Source organism: Haemaphysalis longicornis, unplaced genomic scaffold (assembly GCF_048455015.1).
Source record: "Haemaphysalis longicornis isolate Haplotype H1 unplaced genomic scaffold, Haemaphysalis longicornis Haplotype H1 scaffold_4, whole genome shotgun sequence".
Lineage (NCBI taxonomy): Eukaryota > Metazoa > Arthropoda > Arachnida > Ixodida > Ixodidae > Haemaphysalis > Haemaphysalis longicornis.
Window position 1 is genome coordinate 120,148,185 of NW_027526361.1, and position 18,679 is coordinate 120,166,863.

At 46.2% G+C, this 18,679-nt stretch overlaps 1 protein-coding gene across 1 annotated transcript in view; it reads right to left on the minus strand.

Annotated features, from left to right (window-relative positions):
- Positions 1-4,249: 4,249 nt before the first annotated feature.
- Twr (signal peptidase complex catalytic subunit SEC11 homolog C twr) overlaps positions 4,250-18,679 on the minus strand; it is a 33,080-nt gene continuing 18,650 nt past the window's right edge. The window contains exons 5-6 of the mRNA XM_077707625.1: positions 12,202-12,259; positions 4,250-4,649 (exon numbers count right to left, since the gene is read on the minus strand). Coding sequence (XP_077563751.1) covers positions 4,599-4,649; positions 12,202-12,259 — 109 coding nt within the window. The 3' untranslated portion in view covers positions 4,250-4,598. The remainder of the gene's footprint in view (positions 4,650-12,201; positions 12,260-18,679) is intronic.

The following is an 18,679-nucleotide window of genomic DNA, read 5'->3' on the forward strand; positions in this document are numbered from 1 at the left end:
GCGGGCGGAAGGAGAGGGAATGACACGCACTGCATCCCTGATAGAACCACTTCTGGGGCACTTGGGTGAATGCAATCCCCCTTACTGCCTGCCATCTGAACCCGCCACTCGTGTGTGGGCCGGTCAACCTACCGTGGTCAGCCGGTCAACCTACGACTTTCAAGGAACCGCGAGAAAGGGCTGTATTACCGCGGGGTGTCGTACGATCGGGGTGCGGGAAAATGCCGACCTAGCACACGGTCTCACGGGACAGGTGGGCTAAGAACTTATTTAAACTACTATATTTAGCGCATTCTCGCATGATCTGCGAACCTTTAGCTGAAATCCCAAATTTAAAAAAAAAACGCCTGTTGTGCCCTCTACCCGACATCCAAGCGTTAAGCGCTACGTGACACCCGTGCCGACCGGCGATAGCCCGCCAGCCGCGTGCCTTGCGCGAGCAACGTAAGGCCGAAGTGGTCGAGCAAATTGATAGGGGAAAAAACGAGTGTAGAACAAGCTTGCTAAGCGAAACGAGCGATAGTACAAAGCGGAGATGAAAACAAAAACGACATTCCCGTACTGCGTGGAGGCACCCTTTGAACGGTCCTGTGGCGCCGCTATTGGTCAAAGTGCTCAACGCATACCTGTTTTGGTTTCCCACAAGACTCAGCAATGCGAAATTGATAAGACGATTCAAACTTCGCGAGTAAACTGCTTTGCGGCGAAAATGATAGCGCGGTCTTGCTGCAGTGACTTGCTGCGGCAACCAGCGAGTGACCCAAAATGGCGGCGCCAGCGTATACCTGTCTCCACCGCGCGCCGGAGGCTCGTTAATCAAGGCACCGTAGCAAAGGAGCGGAGTGACAACGCGACTTTGGAAGACACTGATAAGCAGAGATATAGGGAGAGAGCGTCGTGAAAGAAAGAAACTTGGATCGAGTGGGCGGGGAAAGCGCGTGTTCGGTCGTCGTTGTGGTGTTGCGTCGTATGTTTTCGCATTAGTCGCAGGCTCGATGGGACCTCCAAATTCACGGTCCGCCTGCCACCTGAACTTCGACTTCTCGCGGTTGGCGCGTTGACGTACTGCTGCCGCGTTGGGCCTTCAACTCCCGCTCACGAGTACCGGCGTGCTTGCTTGCGTCTGTTCAGCAAGTGGTGTGGCCCGCCTGCGGGCCTTTGCACATCAAGCAGCCTCAAACGGGGGTTCAGATTAAAGAAAGGTCGGGATGAGGCGGCGAAGTGGAAAAACGTCGGTTTATGTGCGCCAGGATGCATCGTATGAAGCGGACCGCGTGGACCCCAGTGTCATATCATCGTGGTTTTTAATGCATTGTTGCTATGGGGTTTGCCGGGACCGCGGTGATCCGTTGCAAGAAGCGGGTCGTAGCAAGACCAAGGAACGTGCCATCTGGGTTCCACTGTACATATAAAACCCACAACATTCTTACCTTCAAGTGCTCTGTGACCAGCCGGGATTTTTTTTTTTTTTTGATACTGAAGCATTGCCAAGAAATGTTCCGTGGTGAATTCTTCCTAGATTCTATGTTGAATTTTCAAATTCTAAAGAGCCATTAAAAGCCCCAGAACGTTTGCACGCCCGAGAACGGGCACGATGTTGCGTACACACGCTCACAAAGGCTCACCCAAGACAGCAATGATTTCTCGCATTTACAGCAGTCGTCATCAAAAATAGTGAATAATTAGAGCAACCCGAGTGTCAAGCAAGGCGACAGCTCTGCTAATTCTTGCCAGGCTGATGAAGGGGCTGTCGAAAAATGCAATACTTTGGCACCACAGCGCTTTCATCTGTCATCAGTCTTAATTGTGATCACTGGCAACCACCCTCAGCCGAATTATCCTCTGTCTGCCACTATCTTCTGTAGAGCACAGCTAGTTTTGGAAGGTCTCACCTGCAATAAAGTGCCAAGCCATTACGGTTTCATGGTTTCATTGGTTCGAATCTGTATTGGCCATCATTTGAACTATTTTTGTTAACACTGCAAGCAATACTGACCTACTAGTCTGTGTGTGAGTGCGCCCGTGCTTCGTTCAACGCAACTGTAGTGGCTGTTAAACTTGATAATGCAAAGAGAAACAAGACAAGAGCCACCGTTCTGAACTGTCACTTCTTCCTTCTCCCTTCATTACTCCGCCAGCCTTCTTCGACCGGCAGCCACCACGCGTTCATAGCCAACTTGCTTGGAAAATAAAGTGATTTCTCTCTCTCTCTCCACCTCTTCTTCTTCTACAGCGGTGTAACAACCCCCTTTAGCTCACGTAGCCAGTCTTTCATAAGCAGCGGAGTCGTGTTCTGCTGCTTACATCTGTAACAAACACCATTAAATGTAACTATTGTTAGGATCGGGTTGAAAAGCGGATATTTTTCGCGGGAATCGCTACCCTAATCCCGCTCCTTGAGCCTCCATCCACACTGAGCAGGAGTGTCATCAAACGTTGCTGTCCGCAACACCAAAAGACGTCATCCTTTGTGCAGTGAACCCATCGATGGGCAGCAAGCGTCTCGCTCAGGATGTGAAGGCCTGCCAGTTTCTCAAATCCGAAGCATTTTAATGTGGACTCAACAAGGAAACCCGTCTGTCTGTCTGTAATGGTTTATGTGTCACACTTCTGCTGCATAAGCAGTTGACATTTAATAAAAGGTCCCTTTACACTCAATGAAAGTTTTTCGATCAATCAACCTTGGCATTATATCGGGCCTCTAAAAGTGTCTTCACAGCAGTGAATTGGCGTTTTGCAGAGAAGTGGATGATAAAGGAGCTCGGTATGTAACGCTCCTCAGGATACATACAACACGGTATTTAAAACAAAAGGCCTTACAGGCTGCATACATCAATATCAGGCTGTTTTTATTGCCTGTTAGATAACACATTCCGGGCAACGCACGAGTGTACTAGTAAAGCAAACTTTACAGGGACTCAAGTGTATAGGGTAACTTTGCATGCTTGGTTATTATTCCACAAAAACCTCTTGGGAGTTTCTGGAACTTTTTTTTTTCTATTTGACCTTTCAATTCTTTCTCTAACGTATACAGTAAAGCCTCATTACAAGAGACACTGTTACAAGAGACACTTTGTTATAAGAGACATTTGAATGATAACGCTTTGGTTGGTTTTCCTACGTTTGCCAAGAGGATTTTTTGGTTCCCTTAAGTGTCTCTTGCAATGAGGTTTTACTGTATGCCAACCATTTCACCCTTTCAAATTACATTAAAATACAATAAAACGCCTAATGTACTTTTAATAGGGCCTCATCATTTGGAGAGAATTTGTACGAGTATAATGCTAATGACATGCACAGCTGCCAGCTGTCGTCAGGCTCCCACTTGGCTGTGAATCTACTTGCATTGCTTTTGGCGACTCAAACCCAAAGGGGAAAGGGGGAGCAGGCTCACCGCAGAGTCACTGTTTTGCCAACTGGAAGGTGCACTCTGTGGTGTTCAATTGGACTTTTACACCTCCCAAGGGCTTGGGTGTCCCCGGAATTTTTGAAGACATCAGTTAGCAACACCATTTATCAGCAGAAACGGAGTCTCTTTTAAAAAAAAAAAATCCTGCACCACTTATCACTGCTCGTTTTCATCAATGTAGGGCACTCTCCATCATAACGTCAGTGTTCGTGTTGACATGTTGAAATTAAGACACCAGTACGCGACTGCAAGGCATGCCAAACTGAGGATTGTGAGGCAGCCAGTTATTTGACTTGGCTTTTCAATCGACGCTTCAACAAATTCTCAGTGGAGTTGTGGATGGCGGATACTGTACAAGGCAATTAGCTGTTCTAAATGATTAATGTAATTCAAAAGCAATTCCTGCAAAAGCATTTCGTAACAAAATCAGTTTGAACAATTCTAATTATCCCACAGATGAACGAGTACAAAGCAGTGTCAGCTGCAACAACTACCACGTAGCATGCCGATATTTATCTGTGGCTTTTGGAAAGGCGATGTGTATCTATGGCAGTGCTTGTAGGAGAAATCCATTTTATATACATACGACATTCCCACACTTCAAGGCGTATTGCCCCTTTTCAACTATTTCTAGGGAATTAAATCTAGGGACCAACTTTCATGCCAAAGAACAAACTTTATTTACAGCAGCCAGATGTTCAGCCCCCCCCCCTCAACCTGCAAAATTGCGGCACATTATGTATTTCACACACCTCACTACTTAAAAGAGAAACAGCAGAATAAACATGCACCTCACACACATAACTCCCATTATTCGAACCACAAAAATTTGCGCACACATAGAAAAAAACAATATTTATTATTGTACGTGCTCCAACCACCTGTACAAAAAATGTGATGCAATGACATATATATATTCTCAAAAAACATAAGTGAGATGTATTTTCGGCCTTTGTTTCTCCTCCTTCCGAAGATCAATAGCTCCTTATTACAGGCTTGTGGCGTGAGGGTGGCCACTTTGCAGGGCACCCCCTCACGCAGCCTCTTTTGCCCTCTGTTTTGGGGGAGATGCAAATGAATCCAAGACAATCCATTTCGTGTCGGTGCAGCAACCGGGGTGGAAAGGGAAGCACTTTCTCCGATCCCTGGTGCCGGCATGGGATGACATCGATGAGGCGGTACAATCCACCTATTCCCGATGAACGAGCACAAATAACCCCAGGCATCCCAGCACAAGGAACTGCAAGAAGAGAAAATAAACAAGCGCGAAAATCACGAGCCGCTCACTTAGTTTGTGATCGTAAAGAATTTGGGACACAACCTGCAACTAAATGAAATGTACCGCTGCTGAGAAATGCGCGAGCAACTACAGCGATAAGCAAACTTCCATTGGCAGCCGTGCACTTTTGTTATTGAGAGTGTCCGAGAACGTGAAATCGGTACACCCTCCCAAGGCCCATGAAGTAACACTTTCCCGAGATGCTTTCCTTGCTGGCAGGCATTGTAGGAACGTTTCTTTGGTGCCTTTTCAGAATACAGTAGAACACCGCTCATACTTTCCTCAGTGCTGAGTTTTGCTGGCAGCTTCGTTGCTTTTGTCTAGTCCTGGTGGAGCTCACATAGAGTCACATGTATTAAAATCCTCACTGTTACATCGTGGCTCACTGTTACATCGTACGTCCCCGGATCATTCGTCGCAATCTGACACTCCGAACCACCCCCCAGGCAACATGCGCGCACCGCCATATTGACGTTTGACGAGCCTTGGCCAGGCTTGGCTACAGAACTGACTGCATGAAACCGCACGCGGGTGCGATTCGTCACTACAAGATGGCCCTATCTTACTCTATGCTATCAGCATCATCACTGGTCTTACAACGAAAATTTCACTTCGGAATGTTGGAAGTGCATGTTTGCCATAAAAGCACCACTCCAAGAACAGCACGCGCTCTCGTCGTCATCGTGCACTTCAAGCTTTGAGAATACCGTTGAACTTGCAACTGCGAACTCTGTCGTGCATTGAGGGCATCGCGAAAATGGCAGGCACTTTCCCTTTAGGAAAAGCTCAACGTACTAAATATAGAAAAACAGCGCTAAAATGGGACAAAAGAACGTGACAAGACTGGGCGCTGATGTGTGGCAGCGCCCAGTCTTGTCACGTTCTTTTGCCCCGTTTTAGCGCTGTTTTTCTATATTCAGTTATGTACCAACAAGCCCGCACCAACACACTTTTTCAGTTCAACGTACTAAGCGCAGTAGACAAGCAGCCAGCGCGGAAGAGAGTCAACATCGCTAGGGGCCTTGCATTGCCACGCGTGGTGTTTTCCGGCGATCGCAAAAAGCGGCAATCCTGCATTGTCGAGTTTTTTAAGGCTCGAAAGCCACAAAGTTGCAGAAATACACGGTTTCAAGGCACAGCTACACTGTTTTCATTCATTTTCAAAGGTTTCCTCACAGCTGCGTTTTCGTGGTTGTTAAGTTTTGTTCTCCCAATCCGGAGAAAAACATATGAACTAAAATTTCCAAGGGGGAGCTGCACATTAGCGCCGTAAGTGAACGGTCAGCCTTGGACCAGTTGGGCTCTCATTTTATCCTTACCTGAAGCCTGAACAGCTTCACCAGTCTCCTCCATCTATGTCCCACCGACCCCCTTTCGTGATGAGGTAACAAGGCAATAAATGAGTTACGCATGATGGTGATAATGACCAATAAAAGAAATGCACTCCTATTTTGGAAGTTTTTAACTTAGAGAAAAAGGTCTTACAAAGATGCAAAATGTTTTTTTGTGAAAGAAAATGTTATGAGAAATAGTGTTCTCTAAAAAATGGTGTGGCCGTATGTAAAAGTGGCTTCGGCAGCTGCCGTCGCCTGCCAGCGGTAGCCAAATCCGGAAAGTTCAAAACGAGTAAAACAATGTCTTGCCTTTTGCCACTGTTTTAGTGAACTTCGTATTGTTTATAACTTCGCCCACCAAGAGGGTACAAAAAATGGTCTTATTTCGAAGTTCCGCTACATTTCTGCATCAACACTTTGGTGCTTAGAGTTTCATTGGTTTTAGTATTTGGTGCTCATCGCGTTCGACAGTAGGCAGATTTAAGGCATTTGTGAAGGCGAATGAGTTGTGCAGAACTCCTTAAACCAAAAATGACATTAGAGCAAATGTCATTAGACTTTTGCGTGTAGCAGCGAATTGATGGCATTAAAACTTGAGGCATTAAGCGCTTAATGTCATTTTTAGTGTACAGTGCGGCACAGGTATTAGTCGGAGCTGTGCATCGGTTGTGCCTTTCTTTGCCTTGTATTTAGCACTTTTTCGGTCATGAAAGTACAAACTTGCACAGACTGGACAGACTTGCACAGGTACAAACTTGCACCTTAACTTCCTATGATGTGATCACAAGACCTGGGGGGGCTGCCAACAGGCCAATCACAGCAGAAACCGAACACCTACAAAGGATGACTACGAAGCGAGAAAAAACGAAAACTTGGCAGCCGGATGAGAAAACATGAGACAAGATAGGAGTGGTAGGAAGCCTATGGGAGTCTGCAGCTGTCATACTATACTTTCGGCCACATGACCTGCCTCTACTTATAACCCGCACATCATGCCATGCCTGCTGATAACAAAAAAGTTTTAGCTTATTCCCTGTGCAGCTTAACGTGTAAACTAACGTTCAAATTTTCACGCGGAGGAGCACTGCACATTACATCAAACCTACTCACGTAATGAACGCACCCATTATCAAAATAATTTTACCTATGCCTAAACAACACACTCCAAAAGTCATACTGCTGCCTGGAAAGGCATGTTTGCTGAGCTAATAGCATATTTACTGGAATCTAGGCTGATACTTTTTTAAAAAAAAGGTTGTTTACGGAAGTCGGGGTCAGCTTAGATACGAGGATGTGGCTTTCCTGCTACCGCTAGACACTTAACGCCATCTCGCAACCACAGCCTTGCAGCTTGCAGGTTTCCAGGCTCCATTTTGTTCATTTGAAGTTCGAATGGTGTGAACCCAGCTCTAAGAGTTGCGTGTTCGTGGTCCAATGGCGCCCACAAAGCGGTGTCGCTACTCCGTGGCTTGCGAAACATAGTATTCGAGGCCGAGAGAACTTTGAACCTCCAAGGACAGCGCGACTTCGGCATCGATGAGAAGAACGTGTGTTGCTGGTGGAAGCAGCGGAACGATCGATGATTGAGTGATTGTAGAGTTTAACGCGGCGACGCAACGCAGGCAATGAGGCGAGATGTAGTGGAGGGCTCCGGATTAATTTTGACCACCTGGGGATCTTTAGCGTGCGTCGAAATCTCATACACACGGGCGTTTTTGCTTTTCGCCTCCGTCAGAAAAGCGGCTGCTGCGGCCGGGAATCGAGCAGCGGAACGAGCTTTTCAACTGCGCGGCCAAGTAAATGGTCTTCACAGGGCCCAAGAAAGGTCGTCACCACGAGGTGAACAAGGAAGTCACTGGCTTTTTCCGGCTGCAAAGACAGGGTGGAATGCCTGTGACGACAGAGTTAAAACCATGCACCCCTCCATCTAACAATGACGATGGTTGAACGCGAAGCTTTCTCGTGATGGATTCTTTGGTTGGCCAATCCCACACTGCGAGTATGTGCAACTCTGGAGGTACGCGCCACTTTTCTAGAATACCCACAGCAACCCTCGGATGTGCTCTCTGTAGGCCTGCCGTTTCGGTTTGGGGTGTACGGCGTGAATCTGTACCTGCTGCTTGGCATTTGCTTCGACCATGTCAAAATGGAGCAATTGGATAGACGGCGGCTTCATAAAGTGAGGCACCCCAATTCGATTCCGGGTATGGGAAGGTTTTTAAGTGCAGAGCGCTTTAGCGGCCCTGCTTGTCGCCGTAGCTCGTCCGCTGTCATGCTACCTAGCCACTGCAGTTGCGGCATCACGCACCCAAACAGGCTTCGAAAAGATACCCGCTTGGCCCTCAATTCAGCCTTCCAGCAAAAAGTTCAGACGATACTTGAACAAGAAGAGGTTTATATCAGCAGAACTGTTCGAAACTGCTGGCACTTGCCATACATGTCCCCATCATTTAGCGCAAAGAAAACAGTTGAGGCAGAATATATGTAATTAACCGGCAGTCCCCATGTCCATTTAATTGGGAGTGCTCATTAGGTTGGTTTTCATGATAGTGAGTGAAAAAAAGTGGCCCCTAAAGGAAAATCCACGCATTCAAAAAACGTGTTCAATATGGCACAGAAAGGCTCCCTCACGTGCGAGATGAAAGCAAGCACAAAAAATTAGTGCCCTTCCACTCTGTGAAGAACAATGACGAGCAAAGCTAGACGCAGTCCACGGAGTTCATGAAAGAAAACACGTTTGTTCACAATTCGCGATTGAGCATATTTCCTAGCCAATGAGCTGAGTGAATCTTGTAAGGACCCGAGCTTTAGTCTCGCAGACAAACGTGGAGCAGACTGTTTTACTTCTGCGTCAAGGCATCTTACTCTTTGGGTAACACACCAACCCAATCCACTCGACCACTGAGAGGACGGCGGACAAGTCGCACTGGGCCATTTGACACCAACGTTTAAACCTGCCGCCATCACAACAGACATGTCATCAGTAAGGGCACAAAACCTATAGCTTTGCATGCATTCGAGGTGAGTTTTTTCAAAATTTTGTCACCATTATAATTTCTGGAGTCAGCTTCGATTCAATTAAATACAGTAACTAGTAGACCACTGACAGGTTGTAAACAGCTCTTCCCTGGTGCACTATACAACCTTGTTCAATGCCGTCACTTCCTCTCTGCCCCGTTTGACCTTTGAACAGCAAGAGCAATCGCAGCAAAAATAGTACAACAGTGTCCAGGTTGAATCAGTAAAACTCCGCTTTTGACAAGATGCCAGTCAAATACCGGGTGGAGAGACACAAAGCACTCAGAGAAGCTTGGCAACCCATCCCACCCTCAACTGTTTATGGGACTTGGTACCTCTTAAGGACACTGAAGTGAACTTGTCAAGCTCCCTTTTATGCTTCCACTGCGTGGACTGGCTCAAATTAACACACTTTTCATCGTTTATGCGGTTGATAAGTCGGTAATTATTTTATAAAGCCCGCAAGAGGAAAAACTACCATGCGCGGTCTGTGGCGGCCGCACCAACTAAACGCTGTGACGTCGGGAGGAGATGCACCATGATTGGATGATGTCCAAGATTAGCATTCAAACAAGTTTCGGTTTCGGTTCTGTAAAACAACATGTTTGACATCCAGCGTTATCGTTGGATGGGCATTCTCGATACCTCAATAATCGTCCTACCGCGCTTCTGCCATGTTGTCGGCTGTAAAGTGCCTACGATAAGCCTCCCAGGACAGCTTGGAATCATAGCAATCACTAGCTGAGGCCTACGCAGTGGATGAACGCCCTCCGTGTCACCGCAGACGCTCAAATGCCATGCACTTTTCCCCATATTTGGAGCTTGCCTCACTCATGCCTGCATCGTAAAAAGCGTGTTCGCACCAGGCCAAGGGTCTGCTGATTCTGGCCTGTGCCCACTGCCCGTAAGCAGTCGGTGCTTGTGGCAACAGCACGCCAACGAGAACCCGCTCGCGTGTCAGTGTCAGTCTGCGCGCATTCTGCGAACTCGTTCGTGGAGCAGTGAACATTACGGCCCAAAAATGGTAAACACAGTATAGAAAACATCGACCGAAAATGAAAAAATCAACTTACAAAAAAAAAAATGTATCCTCGGGGATTCGAACTTGCAACTTGCAAAATTACATGCCTAGACCACTACACCACTCGGCCACGGCCCAGTGCTGCTTGCGTTTGAAATATTAGGTATACAATGTATAACCAGTTTACATTTTTATTTAGCTTTACCATTTTAAAGCTTAGGTGACTATTTGTTGTATAGCGCTCATGCAGTAAGTGTCCCTGAAATTTCCACAATATCTCATGTCTAGCAATTGCATTTCTTAGACGGAAAAGCGTTCGCAGATGTGTGGTCGTGCTACTGACTTCTGTGCTTGTTCACCTAGCGCAAAAAAGTGCTTCCTGCTCCCTAGTTTTACGCTGTACGGTAAAAGTTTCAGTTGATTTTATTTCCTTAGTACCTATATTGACTTCACTAACTCCTCCCAAGTCTCCCAAGTCAAGCCAAGCAATCTCCTCCTGACGACACACGAAAACGCCACAGAAAATGGGTGAGGATGCAGAGAGGAGGACAGCATTTTCGAATTGATTTTTCTGCAAAATAAATTCGCGTAAACGCACTCAGAGTGGTCGAAACATGGCCTATGAACTCCGGACTTCAATTTGCGCTAGTAATCCCGCAATGTTTACAAATCACTTCAGTGTCCCTTTAATAGCCTTTGATACCTCTTAGCAGCAATTTCTTTGGTTGCGTGCACATGTGATGCCCAAATTACCCTTTGTAGATGCTACCTACTATATGCGGCGTTATCGTTTTTTCCCTCCACTCTGGCAGTCAGTGGCAGGACACTCCTAATATGACTGCACGACAAAAACTGTTTCACAGAATTAGTTCCTACGGTAAGAAATCTGCTCTGAAACCATTTCAAACTCAATATTGAATTGTTAAAGCCCCTCAAGATTGCCGATAAAGCACTGCAGCTCATTTGCAAAACAGTGTTTACAGCTGCCTTCTAAAGGGAGACGTGGGTCAATTGGATTTCGATTTTTATCTGGGGTCCTAAAATATTTAGATGTTCTGGTGCCGAATGCAAGGGCTTGTTTATTATGTGCAAAATATGCTAATGGCGCCAACAAAGCTAACACTTAGGACCTCCCTGTGCCACAATTTCGGCAGCATAATCTAATTTGTGTTGGGGTACCCTGTGCAAATGTTGCCCCTTGGCTATGACCATACCTGCCAGGTTTGCCGGGATGGAATTAGGGAGATCTTACCAGGGGCGGGAAAGCAGAGGGGAGGGGGGGTAGTAACAACAACAGAATGGGTAACTTTACACACATTTTTTTATTTACTTACAAGATAGCAGGAAATGAACTGTTTCTTCACCCAAACTACCAACAAGCTACACCACTTAAATGTTCGACGTTGCTAACGCCGCCCTTTTCAGAAAGTTCTAGAAATAGTACTGCAAGCGCAATGCAAAACAGCAGGAACTGAACTGTTTTGTCGTTTCGTCTGAACTAACAACAAGCTACACCTCTGGAGACTTGCTACAGAACTTGCTCGTGCGTAAATGAAAGCGGCGGCGGCGCTGCATTTCTATAAACAGTAAACTAACAATGGGACGAACAGGTTCACCGTCTGCGCATTGCCGACTACGCTTTTTAAGCATTTCACTGATAACAGTGCGAACTGGTGTCGGGTTGGATTGTCAGGTATACCTCTGGTGCATTGTGGCCATACCGGGAAAAGGATTAAGCCGAAGATGGGTGCATTTTCGGGAGATTTCTGTTTCGGTCGTACAATCGTACAAAACCATGAAAAATGGGAGTCTCCCGGAAAATTCGGGAAACCAGGCAGGTATGCTACGACGCTCGTCACCATGAGGATTAAATGAGACTAGGCCATGCGTAAAAATGTCACACACCGGGGGCTTGTTTTTTGCACGTATTATAAAAAACAATGTACTATAAGGATCAAACTTGTGAACGCCTAGGCCACAAAGCCAGCATGACGGGTACGGCTAACACAAGTCAGTCAAAGCTGAAATAAAGTACAGAAGGCACCCCTTTATCTATTCCCGGTTGCAAGATAAATTCTGTTCAAAATGGAGAAAGACCAACTCCCTACAAAAGGCCCCCCCAGGAAACAGGCACACTCACCTTAAACTTTGGATAGTCGTTCATTAATATCGTAACAATACCAACGTACGGGACGAACCTGCAAAGAGAAAAAAATGATGGCAGTGAGGACACAGGCTCCAAACTACAGAGCAATGCAACCTTCGGAGTTGCCCATTAAAAGTACACTCCTTCAAGTATTCCGCTATACTATGCAATGAAGCAGCGATGCGCCAGAGTGCAGTCGTACTGAACGCCTGAAGGATTGTTCTAATTTCACTGCTTCCACTTGCAGGTCCTTTAGCACCGCAGGCTCGTGTGTGGGGCCACAAAATTTTATTACCCATTATTGTATTTTACTGTACTTCCATTCCCGCCGCACAGTTCCATTGTACTGTTGTGCAAGCAGCTTAGTTTCAGCGGGAGCATTCAAGAGGTACATTGCTACAGGCCCCACCACAATCGATTGCCTAGTCATGTTTCTTGGCGCTGGCATCGGTCGGTGGCCATCAATCACAAAAAACAAGAATCTGTGCTGTCAAAGAGATATCACAGGAAAGTTGTGGGGAGTCGCCACTGCCTCCCCCGTTTTCTTAAACCTCTCAATTTTTTTTTGAAATTCAAGGTAAAATTCGTATCATTGTTATTGGGACAAAGGCGTCTTTTTTAATGAACCAATGTCTTCTCGGCCTCGTTAAGCGGCATCAGAGTCGGTGTTGAGATGCCTTGAGCACTCCTGCACTCATTGGCACCGTCTCAACGCTAGTCTCCGGAAGACTGCCGTTTGCCTCCTGCTTCCCCTGCAGCGTTCCTATCCAGGGACCCTATGCCACAAATGCACACTTGTACGTCCAAAACAGCATAACGCGAGTTCGCTGTATTCGCCATTTGGGCACAGGCCTTTAATGCTTCACTGGTCCCAAACTGCTCTGTAACTCTATGGGTGAGCTTCGTATGCTGTCCTTGGCTGCCGTGCGGCAGCGCGCGACGAGGATGCGGTCAGTTGGGAGTGTTTGGTGCGGAAAGGTCATGCAACGAACTTCTCATGCTATTTATAATTATGTGACTTAATTAGTGCGTGCAAAGGACAATGCCAAGCCTGTGTTGTGTCCCGGGCTGGCGCCTCGGGTGCAAGGTCACAACAAAAGAATTTTCCCAGCGATGGAGGGCAGCACTAGAAATGGAATAAGGCTGTTCTGCGACAAGGAACAGACAACTTCCACTTTCGCTGCAAGTGTAGGTGTGTGTGTGTGAAAAGCATTCCGAGGCCACTGACATCGTCCGTGTAGATGAATCTGTTGTCAATGGCGATGCATTGACACTACAGAGCAACAAACCGATCCCGAGACCAAACACCAACCCGAAAAAGTTTGATGGCTCGCCAGCCGGTTAAAGGGACCCTGCAGCACTTACTATTAACTACTCGGAATGTTCTTTGGGGTCAAGTCTATTGTACCAGCAATCTCCACCCGCAAAAATCATAAAAATCCATTCACTATCCCCGAAACTATGTGCAATGAGAAATCGTGCGTAATCATTCCCTCTCAACTCGACCCCGGACAACGCGACGAAAGCTGCATGCTCTCTCCCGGAGAGGGGGGCAGCTTGCGGCGTTCTCTTCAGCGGCCTTCGATATATCACAGGCCGGGGAGTTTTCTCCATTTCACTGCAACATGGAGGGGTCTATTTCCGGTCTGGGGCCACAAAAAAGCAGGCATGGCTGCCTGCTTGCAAGTCTGCGCTCAGGCTGGTAGGGCGTTTTTGAAGCAATAAATGTTCGTTGTCGAGTGGTCTCCCTAAAAGGGGAGTATTGAGTTCGTCACACAAACTAGACGCACACTCAAAACACAAAAGAAATGCCAAAACTGCGCATACAGGCTCAGGCATAGAACAGGCTGGTACACAGCGCCGACGACGGCGAATTGTCACAGGAAATGCGAGAAATAAGCCGCAAAGTTGAAAAGTGACAGGAAATACGACAGCAATGGCAGCAATGATGTCATTTAGGCCATGCCAGGTGTGCATAGCAAGGAAAAGTGAAGAGAGTGCGGTTGGTTTTTCCGAGTCTTTCACAGCGATTTGCGTGCTCACAACTTCACGTGCACGCGAAATATTTGGCTCAGGTATTCCTGGCAGTGTAATCTAAACGTCGCGCAGGTTTACGTGCACTGGTAAAGAGAGTTGCAGGGTCCCTTTAAACAAATTGATGCCGCGATCACAGATGCTGACAGTGAGACCAGCCTATTAACTCTTTCACGACGGCGCCATAGGCAATCGGAAGCCGGCGTCCGATGATTTTAAATCTCCCGCAAAATCTGAAACCCGCGCTCCACAGACAACTATCGCCATCTGGTGTGTTCATTGGCAACTTCTATTTCAATTTCGGTTTCGTTTGTTTATGTGTCACGTGTGGTGGCGGTGAGCAAGAGAAATTTGAACCGACGGTAGAGGGGAGGAGGAGGAAAAATGGCGTCGGGTTCGCGCCGCGCTCCGCACAGTCGGACTGCTGTAGCAAGCACTTCGGCAGCTCCTGCTGTCGATTTTTCTGATTCCAGCAGCAGTGAGGGGTCAAGCAATGATGGAGATCTTCAGATTTCAGTTAGGACGACGAAGCTCCGGTTCAGGTGCTTCGCACTTCAAGAAGCGCTGGCAGGTAATTTCGTTGTGACTCCGCGCTCTATTTATAAACACAACGTGCTTCTTATCTGACGACTGCGGTTTTGATTTTGTATTTAGGGTCTCGAGAACGTACGGCCAGGATATTTTGCCAAATTCACCGCGCCGTATCGCGCTATCACCTTCAAGATAACCTGTCCCTTGTGTCAGATTAGCGCTGCAGGGTTCAGGTGCAACGCTTGTCGAGAGCGCTCGATTTTTTTTTCTTGTTTTTTACCACCGAACTGATAAGGATTTTGTGCTAGGACACAAAAGAGTATACCGTAATTACCCGATTCTAACGCACACACGATTTTCCTGACAAAAAACCGAAAAAACTTGCACCTCCGATTGTAACGTGCACGGAACTGTTTAAGCAAGAAAAACGAATGCGAGAGAAACGGGTATTTATTTCCCGAAGTAATCTCACTCATCTCACTCCTCGTCGCTCTCCGCTGACCACAACATCTCGTCCTCGGTGCCGTCAAGCACGTTCGCGATGCCACACTTCTGAACGAAGGTTCAACCGTTCAACCATGGTCGATAGGATCGTGGCCCACGCCCCACACGCCCATCCAGCGAGCTTCTCCAGAGGCGCACGCTTCAGCCGACCGCTCGTTTTGAACGCGTGAGAGCCGCTACTGGCATTGCTGTTATCAAGCGCGCAAGTGGAATGATTTGACGATTTCTGTGAACGCCGATAAAAAAGCCTAGGCGCCTATGCTTCCTGCGTCCGAAAAATCGTTGCTAAAAGGTTTAGCGCCATCTTGACATGGCGATGGCGATGGGTGGGACGAAATTTCCGCTGTTTCGGTTTCGATTTCGTATCCGATTCTAACGCGCATGCGATTTTTCGACCTATTTTTCCGGAAAAAAAGTGTGCGTTAGAATCGGGTAAGTACGGTACTTGGATGCACATTTTACAAGACTCAGTCACCCTTGAGTGCCCTCGCGGCGTGGCACAGCCGTCAGTTGCACTAGGTTGACGGGCCCTCAAAAATCCAAAGCTTGGTGTACGCTGTTGATTTATATATTGAATCATAGCCAAGGAACGTAGGAACAATGTGTATATCTTAAAATACCTGAAATAATTTTTTGTCTCGGTAAAAGTGCCGATTTGTGTTTTTTGTATACTTTTCTTGGTGGCTTTTTTCTGATTACTTGACGAATAAATTGTAAGTAATTGTATCTTTAACAAAACTGCTGCTTTGTGGTTGGAAGAGCAATCTATAAGCTACATTTTCGTGCCTAGCAAGGCTACGTGTGTCCAGTAGCTCAAGAGAAAAAAAAACGTTTTGTAGAAGCACCTAAAATCGGCCGTTTTTCCGCCGTAACGAAAGAGTTAAACGATGTTGTCGAGTCAGCTCCAAATTGTCGAAGAACAGGTTACACAATTTACAGCAAACAAAAGTGCTTGTGTGGTGTCTACACGAGCCTTCTTGAACAGGTTTTGGTCAACAGTAGTACAGTTTCTGCTGCTTTTGGCTGCAGTTTGTGGGGAGCGACATTTGAAGTGATTCACTTTCTTACTCTGCGCTGCCTGCATTTTTTTTCATGAGAAAAAAAATAAGCAATTGCGTGCAATTTGCAATTGTAAAAGCACCGAAGAAAGCAACATGCCCAGCAGGGAAAGGGAGAAAATTTAGCTGACAGAAAAGTGATCAAACAAAACGTACCCTGTTGTGACCCTCCATTAGCTCCTTTTGTGAGCCTCCATTAATAAACTCAGTTGATGTCTACCATTCGTCCCGTGATTTTCTTACTCTTGTGGTCCATCTTTTGTGCTACTAGTAAAATGTACCCAGTATCATCTAGCCAACTAGCCCAACTTTCCGTCCTTAATCCATTAGCTATCATTGTACAAGACTCTCTGAACTTAAAGCCTGATTTCGTCTGATCAGCAACTCAGTAGCTGTGCTTTAACCATCTGCTTCCAAATATGCACTACCCTGTGCACAGGTTGATACACAAAAAGTTTTGTAATGTACAGTGCGTGCTTTTAATTGCAATATTTGGTTTTTGCCATGTGCTGCTCATTATAGCGCAAAAAATAAATTTATTGTGTAGCCCCAATCACGCACGTTTGCCTCCCTCTGTAGACTCGGAACTTTTTCTTTTTTGCAACCTGTGACAGCTCCTTTCCGCGCAATCATATTTGCAAGGATTTAAAGCGTTGCAGCCGAAAGACACATGGTGCATCATGTCATTTCGTCTTTTAATTCAGTGAGAACTTTGAATCCTTGCAGGTAGAGTCAAAACTCGATTTAACAAAAGCCCCAATTTAACGAAGGTATCTTGACCCCCTTCCCCCCCCCCCCACGTAAATAGAGCACAATGCTTTGACTAACTCGAAATAACGAAACCAATATTACGATCTGTCCTTGTTGAGCTGCATTTTCTCAAAAAAAAAAAAAAAAACTAGAAAGTGACAATTTTTGGTCTATTTTGTAGAGAACGGCTCAAAATTGATTCATCGCATGCCAAAGACAACTTGTTAAGCACCTCTGTTTCGCTTTTACAAAACTGCACGGCACAAAACAGGAGTTGTAATTTTGAGTTGAATTCGTCAGATCGCGCCAGCGGTAAAAAAAAAAAAAAGTCTCGTTCACACGTCATAGATGGCACTGGCACTGCTCCAATCCAATCATAACCATCATCATTCACTCTTTGGTGGTCGCTTTTTTCATGGCGTGCTTTGTGTGGTTCATTCACCATTGTTCTCCAGGTAGTTCCCGTGTTTTCACGTTTCTTTCACACCGTTGTCTGTTAGAACTCCTTTTGGTTTTGTGAAGCTCGAGTTGTTAAGCCTACAGTCCATCTAGCACTGCTACTTGTGTGCGCAGAAGTTGTGTGCGCAAGCAAGTGCACCGCTAAACCTTGTGACGAGGGTGTCAGACAAGAAAAGAAAAGAAAAGAAAAGAAAGCCAAGAAAAGAAAAAGCTTACTTTGGACGAGAAAGCAGACAATTCGTACAGTAACCATTGTGCAAAAGAAATATGACATGGCTGCAGCACATCGCATTCCAGCCAGTACTCTTACTACAAACTGAAAGGGAAAGACGACGTCCTCCACGCCACTTCGTTGGGGAACTAGTCATGCAAGAAAGCGCTGAAGTGACGGCTGAAGACGCTGACGAAGACGTTAAGGTATCGAAGCTCCCGTGCCAACACTGGGTCAAGTGATGGATTCCCTATATCTGCTGCGAATGTATGCCAGAACGCAGGAGGAAGCAGAAGACGCAATGAACGCACTACAGACTTAGGAGAAATCCACACGGCCGTTGCTTACAAAGTGCACGCAAACAAACATCACCGCCTTCTTTGGTGGGAAATAAATTTGTAGTCCCCCAGGGGCCATTCTTGTTAGGGCAACAATTTTCGTGGTCTCTTTGCATGTGCGCGGACTGTAATTTCATTTTCGGAGCATTTATGCTTCACAATACAACGCTACATAAGCTTGCTGGATGCCGCCATAGTATATAATTGAATGTACCGAATTAAGCGACCAAGAAATGCCTAACTCGATTTACCGGAGTTCTCGATTTAACGCGATAAATTGCGATCACCCTCAACTTCATTAAATCGAGTTTTGACTGTATCTTATCGTGCTGTACAATGTTATTGTGCTTTCACTTCGAGTATTATTCTCTTTCTGCTATGCTCTGCGCATTGCAGTGTAATTAGTAAAGTTATTATTTGTGTACTTTTAAAAACACGTATTTACTGCCATTCAGTTCTTTTTTTTCATGTTACCGTGGAGCTCCCACATAACTTCTATATATAGAAAATGTTATAGAAATAAAAAGTGAGTAAACATGACAGTACGCATGAAGCCCAAGGACACAGGTGCAGTTATCGGCAGCGAT